This window comes from Anoplolepis gracilipes, chromosome 1 (assembly GCF_047496725.1).
Source record: "Anoplolepis gracilipes chromosome 1, ASM4749672v1, whole genome shotgun sequence".
NCBI classification, from domain to species: domain Eukaryota; kingdom Metazoa; phylum Arthropoda; class Insecta; order Hymenoptera; family Formicidae; genus Anoplolepis; species Anoplolepis gracilipes.
The window spans coordinates 13,429,720-13,449,238 of NC_132970.1; the positions used below are offsets into that span (position 1 = coordinate 13,429,720).

General features: G+C 31.5%; 1 protein-coding gene across 4 annotated transcripts; it reads left to right on the plus strand.

Moving 5' to 3' along the window:
* The first annotated feature begins 9,750 nt into the window (after window positions 1–9,750).
* LOC140664851 (uncharacterized) lies at window positions 9,751–18,276 on the plus strand. 4 transcript variants are annotated; one of them, XM_072890429.1, is made up of 15 exons: window positions 9,751–10,267; window positions 10,366–10,498; window positions 10,577–10,690; window positions 10,779–10,900; window positions 10,999–11,195; window positions 11,271–11,419; window positions 11,501–11,566; window positions 11,643–11,815; window positions 11,912–12,865; window positions 13,212–13,436; window positions 13,545–13,600; window positions 15,078–15,181; window positions 17,021–17,065; window positions 17,158–17,370; window positions 17,546–17,708. In XM_072890429.1, the coding sequence occupies exons 1-15, from the start codon at window positions 10,226–10,228 to the stop codon at window positions 17,575–17,577; spliced, it is 2,625 nt and encodes an 874-aa protein (XP_072746530.1). In that variant the 5' UTR covers window positions 9,751–10,225; the 3' UTR covers window positions 17,578–17,708. The 4 variants fall into 4 exon arrangements, with proteins under 4 accessions (XP_072746530.1, XP_072746500.1, XP_072746522.1 ...); XM_072890399.1 differs by having other exon boundaries at window positions 9,753–10,267; window positions 17,568–18,276; XM_072890410.1 differs by having other exon boundaries at window positions 9,755–10,267; window positions 11,658–11,815; window positions 17,568–18,275.
* The last annotated feature ends 1,243 nt before the right edge of the window (window positions 18,277–19,519 follow it).

Sequence of the window (19,519 nt, forward strand, 5' to 3'; positions counted from 1 at the left end):
GACCTCTTTACTGAGCGTAAATCATGACCTAAATCCTCCAGTCGACGTCCTCAATGCGATACGTCATTCTGCCGGTACAAGAAAAGGGGCCCATCAACGATTTATTTCAACAATCGACCGACCTCTAATCGACTAGGACCGAAACCCGTTGCCGAAGCAGAGACCGTGCTCTCAACAACCGATTATCGAGCGTTAGCTCAATATTAACCGCACGTTCATGTATCTCTCTATACTGAACATACGCGGCCGACATTCGCCTCAGCCGCGATACTGAGGCGTGTAAACGTTGTTGCCCGGTAAGAAACGACGATTGAAAAAATGCAAATTAAACGCCGATAATCGACATCCATTTGGCAACATCTTCCTCAATCAATCATTTTTCACTGGAAAGCAACGCTGAGAGAATCCCAGTTAGTTGACATCAAATATGTTCCCCGACAACATAATTTCGTGATCGAAATCAGGAAATATGAACGAAAACACGACCGCGATCGCGATGAAGCCATAAACCGAGAGCCGAGAGCCGAGACGAATGTCAAAAACAATAGCGCGCTATATGTCACCAAGATCGAATGTTATTATTTTATTTCGAAGTCATTTTAGACGTACTTTAATACGTTAAGATTTATCGTAATATTATTACGTATATTATCGTCGCGAGAAACGTGTACGTCGCGCTCGACCTCGAGGTGACCGAACGCGAGGCGCACGTGCCGGCACCGGCGCCGACATCGGAGTAAAAACACGTGCGCACACTACGCCCGCCGGAGTAAGAATGAATGACTCATGGCTGTCACTAGACACGTACGCTGTACGCGCCGGGCTCCCCTCTCTTACTATGGAATGCGTGACGTCAAAGACAAGGTCGAGTATGCTCATTCTCTCTCTCTCTCTCTTTCTCCTCGCGCCAGACAATAACAAATACGCACTATACTACGTGATATAATTTAACGCGTTGAAATATGTACAATCAAATGATTCTAAAATACATATAAAATTCCTTAACTAAAATAATATTATTATTCGATTTAATGCGATATATTTAAAATACATGAAACGCGATTACGAAATTTGTAAAATACTTCAACGAAAGCAATCTTATGACTTACTGTATGACTATTATAATTGCACGATTTATTTATTATATTCGTAAAAAATTATATCAATGATGTGTGTGCGCGCGCGCGCGCGCGCGTGTGTGTGTGTGTGTGTGTGTGTGTGTGTGTGTGTGAACAATTATTTGTAAAAGCGATAGAAATTTATATTATAGATACACGCATATATTTATAGACGTATAATAATTAAATATGAATTAATAATGAAAAATATGTACAAATTTGCTGCCTGTACTTATTACATTTACTATATATGTATAACTCTATGTAATTATAGAAATTTGTCATATTATATTAAATAAATATTCTCTCTTTCATCGTAACTATTTAATTATTCCTATATATTACGTGTGTTTGTTTTAATCCATCAGAGAAAGTAAAAGAGAGAACGAGAGAAAAAAACCAGAGATATTCTATCACTTTATTCTATCACTGAAAATTAATTTATTAATATTTTAATATTTATTTATTATAAAAAGTTTTTTATTAGATGTGTGCGCCTGTTTTCATTATAGCTTATTCTATTTAATTTATTCGATTAAAATATGAATTTTTACTAATAAAATATTTTACATAAATATCGGCAATGTACTTCACGAGCAGTAATACATCAAAACATGTTTCCGCGGGAGGAACGATACTTTCTTTGCGAAATACGTTCTCCTAATAACTCAGAAGCGAATTTTCGAGCGTTTTAAAATACATTACTGCTCGTGAAGTACATTGCCCATATTTATGTAAAATATTTTATTAATAAAAATTGAACTTTCGAGGATATTAGAAGACACATATTATTAATCGCGTACAAGTATGTCAATTACATAGTCGGCGTTAATTAACAGTTATTAATAAAGTTTCATTTCCCGAAATTAATATATCAAACGTCCTGCTATTAAAATTGTAAATTGAAAGCGACAAATAGATGAATTAAACGAATCAATAGATGTATAAAATTACAGTAATTAAATAAAATAAAATTATATTATAAATATATTTATATATGAGTCTCTTGCAACAATGATTTCGGTTAATTAATTTTGATAAGTAATTTTCCTTTTCTTTTCCAATCACGATTAGTTGTTACAGAAAGCGTCTCGCATCAACTTTTTTATTAATAATACAAGTATTTATAAAATTAAATATCATAAAATAAATTGCTTGTTTTTGAAAAAAGAAAGAGAGAGAGAGAGAGAGAGAGAGAGAGAGAGAGAGAGAGAGATTAAGAAAGAATATAATTCATCGTTGTGTTTTGTCAATTTTCAATGTTATATATATAATTGTTAATGCTAAATATGTATATAAGAAACATATCTCTACATTTGTTTAAATATGAAACATATAATCCAACATATTATATTCTTCTATAGTAATATATATATATATATATATATATATATATATATATATATATATATATATATATATATATAAATACATATTAATAATTTTATTTTATTTAATTATTATAATATTATTCATCAGTTTAACACGTTTAATACATCTATTTAGTTTATTTTAACAACAGAATATGTTTGACACTAATTTCGGCAAAAAAAACTTTATTAATAACTGTTAATTAACGCCGACTATGTAATTGACATACTTGTACGCGATTAATAATATGTGTCTTCTAATATCCTCGAAAGTTCAATTTTTATTAATAAAATATTTTACATAAATATGGGCAATGTACTTCACGAGCAGTAATGTATTTTAAAACGCTCGAAAATTCGCTTCTGAGTTATTAGGAGAACGTATTTCGCAAAGAAAGTATCGTTCCTCCCGCGGAAACATGTTTTGATGTATTACTGCTCGTGAAGTACATTGCCGATATTTATGTAAAATATTTTATTAGTAAAAATTCATATTTTAATCGAATAAATTAAATAGAATAAGCTATAATGAAAACAGGCGCACACATCTAATAAAAAACTTTTTATAATAAATAAATATTAAAATATTAATAAATTAATTTTCAGTGATAGAATAAAGTGATAGAATATCTCTGGTTTTTTTCTCTCGTTCTCTCTTTTACTTTCTCTGATGGATTAAAACAAACACACGTAATATATAGGAATAATTAAATAGTTACGATGAAAGAGAGAATATTTATTTAATATAATATGACAAATTTCTATAATTACATAGAGTTATACATATATAGTAAATGTAATAAGTACAGGCAGCAAATTTGTACATATTTTTCATTATTAATTCATATTTAATTATTATACGTCTATAAATATATGCGTGTATCTATAATATAAATTTCTATCGCTTTTACAAATAATTGTTCACACACACACACACACACACACACACACACACACACGCGCGCGCGCGCGCGCGCACACACATCATTGATATAATTTTTTACGAATATAATAAATAAATCGTGCAATTATAATAGTCATACAGTAAGTCATAAGATTGCTTTCGTTGAAGTATTTTACAAATTTCGTAATCGCGTTTCATGTATTTTAAATATATCGCATTAAATCGAATAATAATATTATTTTAGTTAAGGAATTTTATATGTATTTTAGAATCATTTGATTGTACATATTTCAACGCGTTAAATTATATCACGTAGTATAGTGCGTATTTGTTATTGTCTGGCGCGAGGAGAAAGAGAGAGAGAGAGAGAATGAGCATACTCGACCTTGTCTTTGACGTCACGCATTCCATAGTAAGAGAGGGGAGCCCGGCGCGTACAGCGTACGTGTCTAGTGACAGCCATGAGTCATTCATTCTTACTCCGGCGGGCGTAGTGTGCGCACGTGTTTTTACTCCGATGTCGGCGCCGGTGCCGGCACGTGCGCCTCGCGTTCGGTCACCTCGAGGTCGAGCGCGACGTACACGTTTCTCGCGACGATAATATACGTAATAATATTACGATAAATCTTAACGTATTAAAGTACGTCTAAAATGACTTCGAAATAAAATAATAACATTCGATCTTGGTGACATATAGCGCGCTATTGTTTTTGACATTCGTCTCGGCTCTCGGCTCTCGGTTTATGGCTTCATCGCGATCGCGGTCGTGTTTTCGTTCATATTTCCTGATTTCGATCACGAAATTATGTTGTCGGGGAACATATTTGATGTCAACTAACTGGGATTCTCTCAGCGTTGCTTTCCAGTGAAAAATGATTGATTGAGGAAGATGTTGCCAAATGGATGTCGATTATCGGCGTTTAATTTGCATTTTTTCAATCGTCGTTTCTTACCGGGCAACAACGTTTACACGCCTCAGTATCGCGGCTGAGGCGAATGTCGGCCGCGTATGTTCAGTATAGAGAGATACATGAACGTGCGGTTAATATTGAGCTAACGCTCGATAATCGGTTGTTGAGAGCACGGTCTCTGCTTCGGCAACGGGTTTCGGTCCTAGTCGATTAGAGGTCGGTCGATTGTTGAAATAAATCGTTGATGGGCCCCTTTTCTTGTACCGGCAGAATGACGTATCGCATTGAGGACGTCGACTGGAGGATTTAGGTCATGATTTACGCTCAGTAAAGAGGTCCGATCCAGTTGATAAATGTTCGGATTGTTGAACATTCATGAAAGGGGTGTTCCTCTTGATCCGTCTACCAGCCCTATGACGTATCATGTGGACTGTCTGTATGATAGATACATATGCTCATCCGAAATCGTGCCTAATGAGTTTGAGTCGGTCTGAGATGCGGAACATCACGAACGAGAATCGAGCGTACCCCATTCGCGATCGATTCCCTCGATCTTCCGTCCTCTTCCGATTCGGACTTAAACTCTTGCTCGGAGTTTGATCGCGCCCGACTTGTCGACTTCAAGTATGATTCTCGTGCGTGATGAAATGGGATTTTCGATCGTTTCGAAATTCGGGAGTGCCGTCAAAGTATCGCGCGTAAAAGTGCGGAAGTGCCGTCCAAACTATCGCGCGTTTTTACTTTCGTACGGTTTAAAATATTGCGCGATTTTATTTTTGCCGTTTCAGCAAATTAAAAAAACTATATCGCGCGTATAAAACAATAGTTCCTGACGTCCCTTACAATCTGAGAGGAGGAGGAGGCCTAGGAGAGGCATCCTGCATCGGCGGAGCAACCCCAGGGTAAATATAATTTGTATATTATTATTTGTAGATTAATTATTATAAATCACGTATATGATTTAATTCAGTTTATTTAGTTGATTGATTTCAACAAGAGAAACTCAGAGATAAAGACTTTTACATAAATCTTATAAAAGTCTATTTATTTAAAAAATAGTCCTTTTTTTAATTATATAATTATTCGATATTTATATATCTGCTTATTATTGTACGCATCGAATTTAAATTTATTAAGTATAATAATAAATTCTTTAATATTAATTATTTAAAATCGCTGCTATAATTTGGACTTTATATTTGTATGTTACAGATAACATATAGCTTCAATATCGACAACTCCGCTGTTGCGCATCAGTGTCGGTGAGTGAGAAAAAGCTTTTATTATATTTTAAAGCAACGGATTTGTGTAGAGATTTGTAGATGTAGATTAATAGACTTGTAGATAAAGATGTAGATAAATTCGTTGCTTTAACCCTCGGACGGCGGAATGCATGCATGCCGTACTCTGGGTCAATTTTAAATTATTTTTGTACGTATTCCAAGAGAAAATTTTATATTACATTTTTCATTTACTTTTTTTTTAACTTTTGTTAAAATAGATATACCATTTGTATATTAAAATTGAAAGAAAAAGAAAAATATTAAAAAAAATAAAAATATATGATTTATTCCAGTTTTATGCAAGACATACATGAAATATTTATTTTAATTATATATATTAGATTTTTATAAAACAATTTTAAAGATACAAATGTTTAATGACCCGCCGACAGAGGGATTGATATGCATGCTAATATATTTTACATACACCGAAAAAATTATATTCTCAGCTTAAGAATATTTCATTTAACTTTATAATATATTTCTTTAAAATAAACATTAAGATCTTCTTACAATTAGTTTAAGAGAGAAATCTTCTAAAGAGTACTTTCAGATATTCTTAGCAAGTAAGAATATACTTATATACTGAATAGAATATTTTCTTATCATTATATTATTTAATATTTGAGATTATGAATCCCAATAATAACAAAAAAAAAAGGAATTTTACAAATAGACATTTGCTATTTATTAAAATTTTGACAAGTTAAATATATATAATATATTAATATATACAATAGTTTTAATTTCATTATAAATAAGGTGTTTTAAAATATATCACGGTAAAAAATTATTCTACATTATTCTACTAGTCTACATTTAGAATACAATTTTTTCGGTATATACATGATTATATTTGTTATATATCTTTTGCAACTTTCGACGACTAATGATACGCATTTACAAAACGATTGTATTATAATATCATACGATCCTAAATGAATATAAGTCGTCTTATTTGCCGGTGATAATTATTACCGGCAGTAGAAGAAGTTATTTTTCTTCCTCAATTCTTGGCTCGTAGAAATCGAGTTAAAATAACTATAGCCAGGAGCAACAAAGGTAGGTCCAACTGGCTGGAAAAATATAATATGTGGTCAAAATGGTAAACTAGCGAGAAGACGTAAAAAATATATATGATCGTGATTTCTTAAATCTTACTGCGAATTCCCAATTAGGATCCCCAAATCGCTTTATCATGTATTTTTGCTAGTGTAACCAGCAAGTAGAGTGAGGTCTACTTGGTCTGCTATGGCTATTAGGATATTGGAAAAGAAAATAAAATTTAATAAAATTAAATCTAAAGCTATAAAATTAAAGCTCTAAAATTAAATTTAAATTTAATAGAAAAAATATATAAAAATAATGTAATATTTTTTCAGATAAATAAAAAGAAATCATTAAATATAAATTATATATAAATCATAAAATATAATATATAAAAAAAGAAAACAATTATAAAAAAGATTATTGGATAAAAATTAAATTTATATTTATAATAAAATTCCAGATTCTCTTAATTGAGAGAGACGTAATCGAAATTTATTAATAATTCTTTTGGTCGTGATAGACTATCAGCTACGTTTGATCTAAAAGCTTAGTTATTATGTACATCGAACAATAATAATATGCCGTCAAATATTTTAGAAAATTCCTCTCTGAATTATTAGAAAATATTTTGCGAGGAGAGATCGTGAAATAATTCTTAAATAAGTATAAAACAAAATGTATTTCAAATGTAAAATCTGCCTAATTATAAGTTTATGCGATTAACGAAAATAAACACAGAATAAATCTAGAAATTTAGAAAATAAAATAAAATAATTTACAGATATCATTATAATAAAATGACATTTCAATAAATATTCAAAGACTATATAGAACAAAACTAGAATAAAACAAATTAGCATAATTTTAAATATTCTTCCTATTCCTCTCTTTCTTCCTCCTAACCCTCCACTGTCACTCCTCAAAATAAGTGTGTAGAAAATGGAGGGTTAAAGGAAGAAAAAAGAGGAATAGGACAAATTAATTCACTATTTATTAAAAGCAACGGTGCAGAAAATAATAAAATATAATTTTACGTGATTTAATAAGGCAGAGTACATTTTTGCAATATATCGAAGTAAAATTGATTTATCGATGAAGCGTCAAAAATTTGGAGAGCAGATAGATAGAATCCCCACAACGAAAAAAATAAAATAAAATAATATATAGATGTCATTATAATATAATGACATTGTAATAAATATTCAAAGACTATATAGAACCAAATTATTATAAAAATAAGATGTTTATGCGTGAGACAGATTTTTCAAATTAATTTCTAGTTTATGATAAAGTGTGCGATATCTTAATTAAATAGCTCTGTTTATTACACAGCAATTTTTTATTCTTTGTCAAGCAATTAAAATATGCTTATGGATTTACTATATAGTACATACGCACACGCATACGTACAAATTTGTACATAGAATTCAACTGTATACGGACAGTTTGATTGTCCGTTCGTTTAACAGCATTTCTTTACGGTTATAGAGTACATAAAATTATTAATAATGCTAAAATAACTGATACATTTTTTTAGGTAAAATGCTCGATCAAATTATGATACTTAATAATCGATAATCAGATTTTCTAATGGAATCTTAATATGTATAATAAATTTTAGCTCATAAATAAAAACATAATTATATTAATGCAAAAGGAAAGTTCTATAGCTAAAGATAATCATTAAGCGTTGCAAGGCTGATTATTTTAATGAAAAAAAGATATCTTACACATATCGAAACATTAATGTTTTGAAAAATGAGATATTTTAAAAAATTTTCAAAACAAAAAAAGTAATATTACAATTGAAATGAACAAAAAATTAAGAAGCACATGCAAAACTAATATTGTTTAACTAATTCAACTGAATAATTAATAGCAACGAAATAGTTCAACCATTATATTCTTATCGCATCTTTATAATTTTCATATCCACTCACAACATTTATTGTTATACAAGTATAAAAGCAATTAAAATGCTGCAAATGTTACTTAAATTTTCGATGTAAGATAAAAAAACTTTGAAACATTGAAAATCTATTAAAATATATATTTTCTTTATTTTAATAAAATATATTCGTGACGATACGTGTTACGATATCTCTCTTGATACATGTAAAATTCTTAAGGAGTTTTGTAACGTTCTAAGCAATATTTGCATCTCAAAACTGTATAACTGATTGGCTATAGGAACATTAATAAACGAGCGTTGTGTAAAATCCTTACTATAATCCTTTATATATCATACATAAATCAATCAATCATAATAATCATAAATAAAGTGCGCTTTGTATATTCCATGCAATGCTCTTCATATTGTATGTAGCATAGGTAATATGAAACGTCTACGAAAAATTATTAAGAACAAATATTTAACCTTCACTGAACATCAATCTTTACTTTATTCGCTTGCCATACCTTATGTTCCATATAATTTATCCTTGCTACTTTTTACGTCATTTTATTTGCAATGTTGGAAAATGAAGATGAAAGAGATTGCAAATATATCAGACAATAATGAAAACATTTTGTGCTTGAAAAATTAGTTGACGATTACTTATCGTTTATTAACAATTTCAATAATAGGAAACTTAATCAATAATATCATCATAATACAATTAATTTATATTATGCAAAACATCAGCTCTGTACTTATGCTTATCGATCGTTAAACTTAAAATTTATACTATATATATATATATATATATATATATATTACTTCATAATATATGTTAAAGTGAAAAAAGATCACGCGCAGTTGCAATTAATAATATGCAATAAAATATTAATGAATGTATATGTTTCGTACTTTTGAGATCCACAGTTATGGATCTAGCACAGACACGAACCATAATTTGTGGATCTAGTACGGACACGAACCGCTGGAAAGTCGATCCAGCTACGTAGTTCCACCGGCTCTAAAATCGATCCAGTTAGCGCCACTGTACCGCGGTGAAAATGGGTTCCCTCAAAAACGGCTTCATGGCGCCTCTCAGGCTTCTCTCTGATATATATATATATAAAAATTTACTTACTTATCTGCAGTTGGTTTTTAGTACATCTTTTAGTACATTTCGTCGTCGTTTGATGTATAAGCACGATGTCGTGCGCAGCAATTGCAGTGTCGGTTGTCGGTGCAGTTTGCAGTGTCGAATAATAGCATGTATGTTAATTTATGCTGTCCAATGGTGTATTAGTTACGGTCGAGTGGTTTGCAGAATCGAATGAATTTGTATTTATGTTATTTCGTAAAAAAAACACTTAATCATCGATGAAAAAGATGCGACTACTGTAAACTTTAATGCAACTTAAACGCTTGAAAGTAAAAAATTCGTTTTCTAAAAAAAGCTTTGTGTAATGTGTGAATCTTCTTTATACTGAAGCATAACCTGATGTTCCATTAATTTCTCTGAGCTATGATTTGGTGAAACTTTGTGGCGCGTATGTTGATAGAAATTTTTATGTGCCCCGTTTTTTTTTTGTCTGGCATCATTATCCCATATGGTTTATTTTTTATTTAAATCTGTGCTTATAAAGATGGGATCATGAGAATTGCTATATTATATTCAGTAGTATACATTTTATCTCTATGGCTAAAGGAAAAATAAAAGGTTCTGACTCCAACAATAAGGTATGTTTTCCACATGTAATGTATAATTTGTGTCTTTTCATGGTTGTAGATGTATCTTTTCTTAGTTAATATATGTGATAATTTTTTTATATCATTAGATAGCAGCATCAAATACAGCATTTAAAAATGGAGAGACGTATACGTGGGAATTTGAGATTAATGAAACACCGCCTAGTGCTAGAACTTTGCTTACCAAGGGTTACACACAGGATGAAATTAATTCGTATTCAGGTATATTATCACGTTGAAATATATAATATATTATACGTCCATGTAAAGCTATTAATTTTCTATATGATATTAATTTAGGAGCAACTGTATCAACACGTGGGCGTTTTATGACGGAACAAGAAAAACTACGTTGTCCAAATGAGAGACCATTGTACCTATATATACAGGGACATACAAGACATAATGTCGATTGTATGTATTCTATATAATTTTCTTTTTTTTTTTTTTAATTTTAAAATTGATAAAAGTGCATCTTTGTAATAAATGTTTTATTTAACAGTGGCGATACAAAAAATTAATGAAATTATTAAGACAGAACATCAAAGTTCTTTAAATAGACCGAGCAGATTTACAAATGCTCCACCACCTCTCATGAGTTTGCATTCCGGAATTACAACTGTGGTAAATAATATCTGCATTTTACATTTTAATAACGAACATAACTTTTTTTTTTATATAACAATGATAACTACTAACAACTAACATTTACAAATTATTAGGAAAAAATTTGCGTCGGTATTGAGAATGCACCACAAGGTTTTGATTTACGCGGGCGAATATTAGGTGCTGGTGATGCAAATTTAGTTTACATTAGAGGTGAAACTGGAGCAAGTGTAACTTTAAGAGGTAGAGGATCTCAGTTTATCGATCCAGTCTTAGGAGGAGAATCTCCAGAACCTCTTCATTTGTATATAGAGTAAGAATTTCTGGGATTTTAAGCATTTTAATAATAAAATAGAGATAAGCTATTGATGATATTATTCCTGTTTAGACATCCAAAACCGGAAGCATTGCAAAATGCAAAACAATTTGCTATTAACTTAATACAGACAATACAGTCTGAATTACAGACCTATATTCAACAACAGCCACCACCAGTACAACCTCAGCAAGTTATAGAACAATCACAAATACCACAAAGTATATATTTAATTGCCTTTAATTTTCAAAATTACAATAATTGTACATAAATTTTGTAATAATATTTTTCTGGTTATGTAGCTCAATTCCAAACGATGAACATTGGGACTTTAGGTCAACCAAATGTGGTTGCAATACAACATCAAGGTAAAATATATAAGTTATATATTATATATTAGTACTTTTACGAAAAATATATGTATATTTTTTAATAATTAATTAGAGTCTTATTTGGCAGATATTATACAACATCCACAAAGTAATGTTGTAACATTGCCCGCAACAATTCTTACGGCTACCGTAGCTGGTACTCCGGGACCTGGCGTATCAGTTCCTCCTCCAGGAGTTCATATACCATCTCATACTGGACCATTAGTTCCACCTTCACAAGCTCAGGTACGCGCGATTAAACTTGAATTAGACATTTTATTATAGTATAAAATTGCTTGGAAAAATTAAATTCTCTAACGTAAATGAATATTCTGATTAAAGGAAATACAAACTTTTATGCCACCACCACCACCTGTTGGGCAAGTACAATTAATCGGTCCTCCATCGACAGTAAGTCAAGTTCAATATCAGATACATCCTGGTCAGTCACTACAAATCCAAGGAATTCAACCAGGATCGCAATCTTCGCCACAGCCTATGGCTCAAATGTACGTCATGAGTCAACCACCGCCGCAGAATCCTGCGCAGCAAAGCTTCATAACGAGTAGTAACGCGCCAGTGAGTGGGGCAGTATCGTACGTCTGCACGCAACCGAACATGCAAAGGCCCGCTACGCCATCCCAGGGAATTATAGAAACTGTTAATGTCAATTTGCAACAGCCTCCTCCCGCAGCGCCGCTCAACATTACGCAGCAACCACCACCGCCGTTATTGCATCTTCATTTTCCGCCGCCGAACTTTCCGCCGAATCAACCACCGCCTCCTGTACCACAAACCTATCAGATACAGTATCAACAAGTACAAGCGCCCGTGTCGCAGTCGCAAACCCAGTTTGTTTTACAACCTGGCGAGCATATCGTCCCGCCTCAGCTGCAACAGAATCACGAGCAGTCTCAAGCTGTCGCCCAACACATAATACCTCCGCAATTCGAAGGTCACGCGCCACCGTTTCACTTACAAGTACCTCCTCCGCCATCTGCACAAACTTTTCTAGTTCCTAACGCCCAATCGCCCCAACATCATTCGCAACCTCCTCTTCCTCCTGCCGGTGAGATTCAGCATCAGCAAGAAGGCCCAGTGGAACAGGGACCGTTGCCGCAGCCAGTACCACCTCCGCAAATAGTACCGCCACCGTCGATCAGCCAGATGCCGAATTCTATGAATATTCTTACCAGTGTACCACCGCCGACGCAACCGCCTCCACCACAGAACGCTCCCTGGCTCTATCAAGCTCAGCAACCGCAACAAATGCCACAATCACAAGGACAGTTGCAGGTTAAACATTTTGTCTTGTATTTTCATCGTTTATTGTACACAATTAGTGCTCTAGTATTAATATTAAGTAATTTAGTAATAACAAAAAGAGGAATTGATCAGTTTGGTTTCTGAGAGAAACTCATACAATTGGACCTCTTATCCTACGATAAAAAATTCTTTCATGCTACGACCGCGAAAGGGGAATTATACTCCCCACTCTCAAATTTTTGTCGTAGGATCAGAGGTTTAAGGGGAAGATTCCGAACTGAAAATGTCGTAGGATAAGAGGTCCGACTGTATATGAAAAGGATATCATACATAACATATATGATATATTGTATATATTTTTTAAAATTATTTATAGATGCAAATGCCACCACAGAATATACCTCTTCATAACGTACCGCCACCGCAAGCTCAAATACAATATCATCCTCAGCACATACAATATCAGAACGGTCATATACCGGCGCAAGTACATTATACGATGCAACCTCCACATCAGCAATTCGAGCAGAAGCCTGATTCACCGGAACAGCAAAAATCGCACGGAGTAAAAAGAAGATTTTCAGATGTTGAAGGAGGACAGGTAAAGTATTGTCTGCAACAAATATATTCATATCTCAAATCAAACTACGTGATTATATGAACGATTATTATTATATTTATATAATGATCTCTTAAATATATGTTACAGGAACCACCACCGTCATACCAATGCGCTCCGTTACCTGCGCAACGTCATGGCACAGGGTAAGTCGAAGAGAATATATATAATTATTCTTATTAATACAGAAAGAGAAAGAGAGAGAGAGAGAGAGAGAGAGAGAGAGGGAGAGAATGAGATATAGTGTATAAATTAATATAAAATTGATAAAGTTACATTATATACTCCTTGTATACATGCAAATCATGTCTATATGTATATAATATAAGGAGTATATAATTTAATGTGTAACTTTAGAGTAATAAAAATTTTATATGTGTAATTGTGTATCTCTTGGTAGAGAAGAAACTTATATGCTTGAATAAAGCAAATTTACCAAGAGTGAACAATTAAAAAAAATCAATACTATTATATACTATTATAGGAAAAATTGAAAATGTTCAGTACAGAATACTAGCCTAAACGTGCAATAAGTTTAATCGAGGAGGATTAAAACTTTATAAAAAGAAAATATAAAGAAAATTAATCTTATTGACAGAAAAAATTAATGAAGAAACAATTGCTTCAGACTGCTTATGCTTCATTTATAGTAAATGTTTATAAATTATTATAGAATTAGACATGAAGAAAATGTAAGCTATGTACGATATAATATATAAACTATGTGCTGTATTCTTACAGAAACCTGCTTTTTGCATTATCTAATGAGATATTGCAATAGTATTAAAAGCGCAAAAGAATAAAAATCTAATCAGGTTTATAAGATTTTTGTAATAGATATTTTTTATATTTTGATTGATATATCTGTAGACAGATATATATGCTATATTTCTTCACAAAATTTTTATACTACAGATAATAATTATAGATAAGATTCATTGGTTTGATTGGTTGGTAAGATACAGATATATCCCTATTGGTAAATTATTTGCAGTTTTTGAAAATAGTTTAACTTAAAATGGAAAGTACAAACTTTTTGCTTGTTATAAATCTTCAGCCATTTCGTAATTACGGATATATCTTGCTCTTCCACACAAAATATTATTTTTTTTCTTTGGATTGGATAATAATATATAGATTTACTTTTTTTTTAATAGAACAATTTTATTATCTTTGCAAAAATATAATGCAGAGGTAATAAACTCTCTTGCATTTTCCTCATGTTATCCATGATTCTGTAACATTGGAATCACTAAATACAGCTTTTGCTAGAATCACTAATTATTATATGTTCTCTTAGTGTAAGTAGTAAGCCAAAAGAGATGTATGGAGATGAATGCAACAATAATTACTATTTTGCGGAAAAAAGCACAGGAGCTAAAATAATTGATAGATTATCTAAATGTATGTTGTAATGTCTTGTGACATTACAATTATGTTCCTAAGAACATTTTAACGTAAGTTTTGACATGATTAACTGTGATCTGGTAAAACCAGGTATTTTCCACATTTCAGAAGTATCCGAAGGTGTGCATCAGGTGATTTTTTGTCTTAAATGCTTGAAATGTTTCTGTACAATCGTTAATTTGGAATTAATAATTCGCACCTGCATTGTTTAAGCAGAGAAGGTGATCGACAACAGCAAGTCTTACATGGTCCATCATCCATTCCTGCGGGTCTGCCACATGGAGATCGAAACAAGATGCTAATGCCACCTCCACATCCAGGTCTGTAACTAAGAGTATTTAGCTTGAAAAAATGCTGGATATCTTTTGAAAATCATAAAAAATGCAATATATAAAATAAATTTATATATTAATAAAAAAAATATTTAAACCAACAGGAAGGTTGTATTCTTGAGGAATATTCAAGTCTTTTAACCGTCTGAATCACATTCCGGATTTCTTCTTGAATACAACTTTGTTGTTGATAATGATATTTTTTATCATGTACATAATCATGATGTGCTCATATGGATGTAATTTGGAAACAATTTGCAATAATCATTTATTTTCGAAGTAAAGTATATTTTATATAGGTATCTAGCATTGTTTTCTTAATACTCTTAGATCATAGTGTATTATTAATGTAAATAATATTTTGTGTTAAGCGCATAATATATATAATCTTTCTTTCATCTTTTAATTTTCGTCTTAGCAAACTGCTTTTTTATGCATTTGTTAAGGATACTTGCAGAGAAGGACATCCAGAAATAACATTGGATTATTACACTCTGACACTGCATAGTGTGCTTTGGGGACATATACAGTACTGGCCAAAAATATATCATCTTTAGGATTTTTGAGCATAAATTTAATTTAATTTACTTACTTACAAAATTAATTTTTTTTATTATTAAAATTAAGTTTTTATATTATTTAATGAAAAATATTTTATTTGGTAAGTTGTATTTACTATCAAAACATATATTATGATATTATAAATATCCATGCACTTTGAATTATACTCAAAAATACTAAAGGTGATATATTTTTGGCCGGTACTGTAATTATCTTTAAATTTATTTATTATTATTATTTTAGATCAAATAAAAAAGCATTGTATTACACAATCGTGAAAGTGCTTCAAGTATTTGATTTTAATGCTTTTTTTATAATGTCTTTTTTAATAAATGCATTTTCAGATGTGCAAGTGTAACTTGTGATTTCCCATTTCACAGTGTTTGTTTATCCAGTATTAATAATGCTTTTACTGTTATTAGGATTCTGTTAAGAAATATATATTACATATATATTTTTAATATTACTATTTTAAGTTCAATATCTTTAACTTTTAGATTCCTTAGGTTAAACGCGTCCGTACCCGATTATGTCCATCCAGGAAGAATAGAGATAATCTATATTGTATTTGAATAAATGTTTTTATTTTTGTATAGATAATATAATATAATATTAATATATATATGCGGAATGTATATATTTAGATAAAATGGTTACATATATAATTTATATATGTTATATAATATTACGTATATTGTTCTTGTTGCAGTGGGCTGAGCGATTATAAAAAAGTGAAAGAAATTTGAAAAATGTAGTTTTAATAATTAAATTTACTTTACAGATGGCAAATAACTGTATGGCTCAAATTTTTAGTGGGACTGATCATATTTATTAAGCGGTAACCACCTAATATAAGAAATGTAAAACTGCATTGCTTGCTTTCAGATTTTAATAGCGATTGCCAAATCGCTATGCTAATGGCAATGGTCAATGGCGTGAAATATTGTGCTAATATCTAATTTAATCTTATAAGATTAGACTCGGGAGTTTAGAGAACTAAATTTTTCTTTTTAATGCTACAGTGATCTCTCAAGTAGAAGATGAGAAAATCAGCAGCATTTTTTTAATAATATGGATATAATTTATGTTTATAATCGGTGAATAGATATTGAGATGATCAAGATTAATTATGTTGGAAATAGCAAGTTTTGTTATTTTACAATATTTCATTGCATTTACCATATATTATACAACATTATGTTGTATATATAGTTATTTAAGGATATCATTATCTTTCCCTTCATATCATCCATCTTAATCATTTAGGTGAGAAACGGAACTTGGATCAAAAGCCGGCAGGTCTATCTTCAGGTATGTCGGGCATATGATATGATCGCACATGTTGTAAAATATTTCCTGGTTGTGGTATAATTTTGAGTGTACACGATGCATGTTGTAAACAGGAAATGAGCAGAATGTAATGACGGAATCTGGGAATATCCTTGTTGGAAACGGTCCACCTTTACCGCCTCCGCCATCGCCGCAGGCGCCATGGCAAAATCATCATATGAGAGTTCCTTGGGGTAGACCACCGCCGATTCCGAGGGAAGGAGAACCAGCAGTCTGCCCCGGATTGCCTCCTATTAACATGCCTCCACCTCAGATTAGGCCAAGAGGTAAAAACAATTTGATTTGTATTATCGCGAGTTGTGTAATTACTTGCATCTAATTCCTTAAGATTTAAAGTTATTTTTGCTACACTTTATCAATTTGTTCTCTATATCGAAAATTTGACAGTAATCGATTCTTGTACATACGATATGTGACATACTTTATTTAAAAATCTTGAAGGACGTGGTGCTGCTGTCCTCAGGTCCCGTTGATGGTAATCGTTCTCCTACTCAGAGCGCCGCTTTAGAACAACAATTAAACATCGAGTACAATCAGATGCCGCCTTATACGACGAAACCGCCTCCTTACAATGCGCATCCATTGATGCAGTCGATCTGCAATCCGCCACCGCCACCGCCGCCCCATCACCAACAACCGCGGCTGCAACACCCCTCTCAAGCGGTGCAACATTATCAGGTGCCAATCTCACAGACATATCAGCCTCCGACATCCTGTCCACCATGGATGAATTGAAAGTTATCGAATTACAACTATGTTTTCTTTAATACTTTGACGATGATTGATCAATTTGACTTGTCAAACATGTCATAATAAAGCGACGATTAAGCCACAACGATCTGATATAAATGTGAATATTTTGAAGTGCAACATGTTATTTTTGCACTTCGATTGTTCTTTGTAATAGTTATTGTAATTTAATAATCTATTTGTATAATAATTCTTGTACTTTAGCTGTTATAATTTAACTATCTATTCCAAATAAGGACGTTACTGAAAAGCATATAAAATATATGTAAATGTTATACAGGTTATTTATATAATTAAAATCCTAAATATACAATATATAATTTGAATTCTGTACATTTAGAGATAAGAGAGTGAGAATGAATGAATGAGTGAGTGAATGAAAGAAAGAGAGAGAGAGAGAGAGAGAGAGAGAGAGGGGGCAGAGAGAGAGAGAGAGAGAGAGAGAGAGAGAGAGAGAGAGAGAGAGAGAGAGAGAGAGAGAGAGAGAGAGAGTGTGAGTGATTGATTGAGTGAATGAGTGAGTTACTTATTAATTGCAGAGGTCTTGGTATGTACGAAGTGTGATATGTATAGATAATAATATCTATCTAGCGAAAAGAAATAACAACGTTATTACTTTGGTGAAACAATTCTACTATTGTGCGTTCGCGAAGGCCACTTGTTTTGTATCCGCACTTGAGTAATAATTACGTTATATCTTCCCTCTCAGCGATATATTATTTCTCCATTTATCTCTATATCTTTAGATTAATATACAATATGTATAACAGTTGTGTGATTTTTTATGCACAAAATAAGAACAATATGTACAAAACAATTGTCATGAAATTCAGAAAATTTATTTAAAAAAATGTACCGCGCAAAAAAATATGCTATCTTGAATTGAGATTGAAATATTAAATCTATTAACTGTAAATCTAAACGAAAGTAATTTCTGTCCCAGATTCTCATTTAACACATCAGCAAATAGCATGAATGATAGATTAATTAATTAAATTAAAAATTGAATTAAAAAAATAATTTATTTCTGTTATTTCGTATATTTCAATGGAAGATTTACGTCAGTAGAGAATCATTGCGCGAATTATAAAATAATTGATGAAGTATTACTGTTTGGGTAAATATTTGTATGATACTTCCAAATTTGTATGATACGTCCAAAAAGTTATGCACAAGAATTTGAGCATATAAAATACCATCAAAAGTGATTAAAAGCACACACACACACACACATATATATATACACATATATGGGGCAGGGGTAACGTTAATAATCTAAATTTAAAAATTTTATACTGATTTATAAATGAATTTCTTACAATGTCTGCGAAATGATGCAGTATTAGATGTATGTAAATACCACTTATAATGCATATACATATATGTATGTATGTGTGTATACACACACAGATATATACATACAAACTTACACAGATAAATACATACAGACACATGTACATATATATATATATACATATATACATGTATATTTACACATACACATAATTATTAGACAAAATAGAGACCCGTTTAGGGGTCTCTATATAGTCTTGGCGTTTAAGTTATTTGAATTTTTTGTTTTCATTTTCAATATTTTTTGCTTAAATTTCAGAGACATCACAAAAATATATTAAATAAAAATTGAAATGAAGGGAATACGATTAA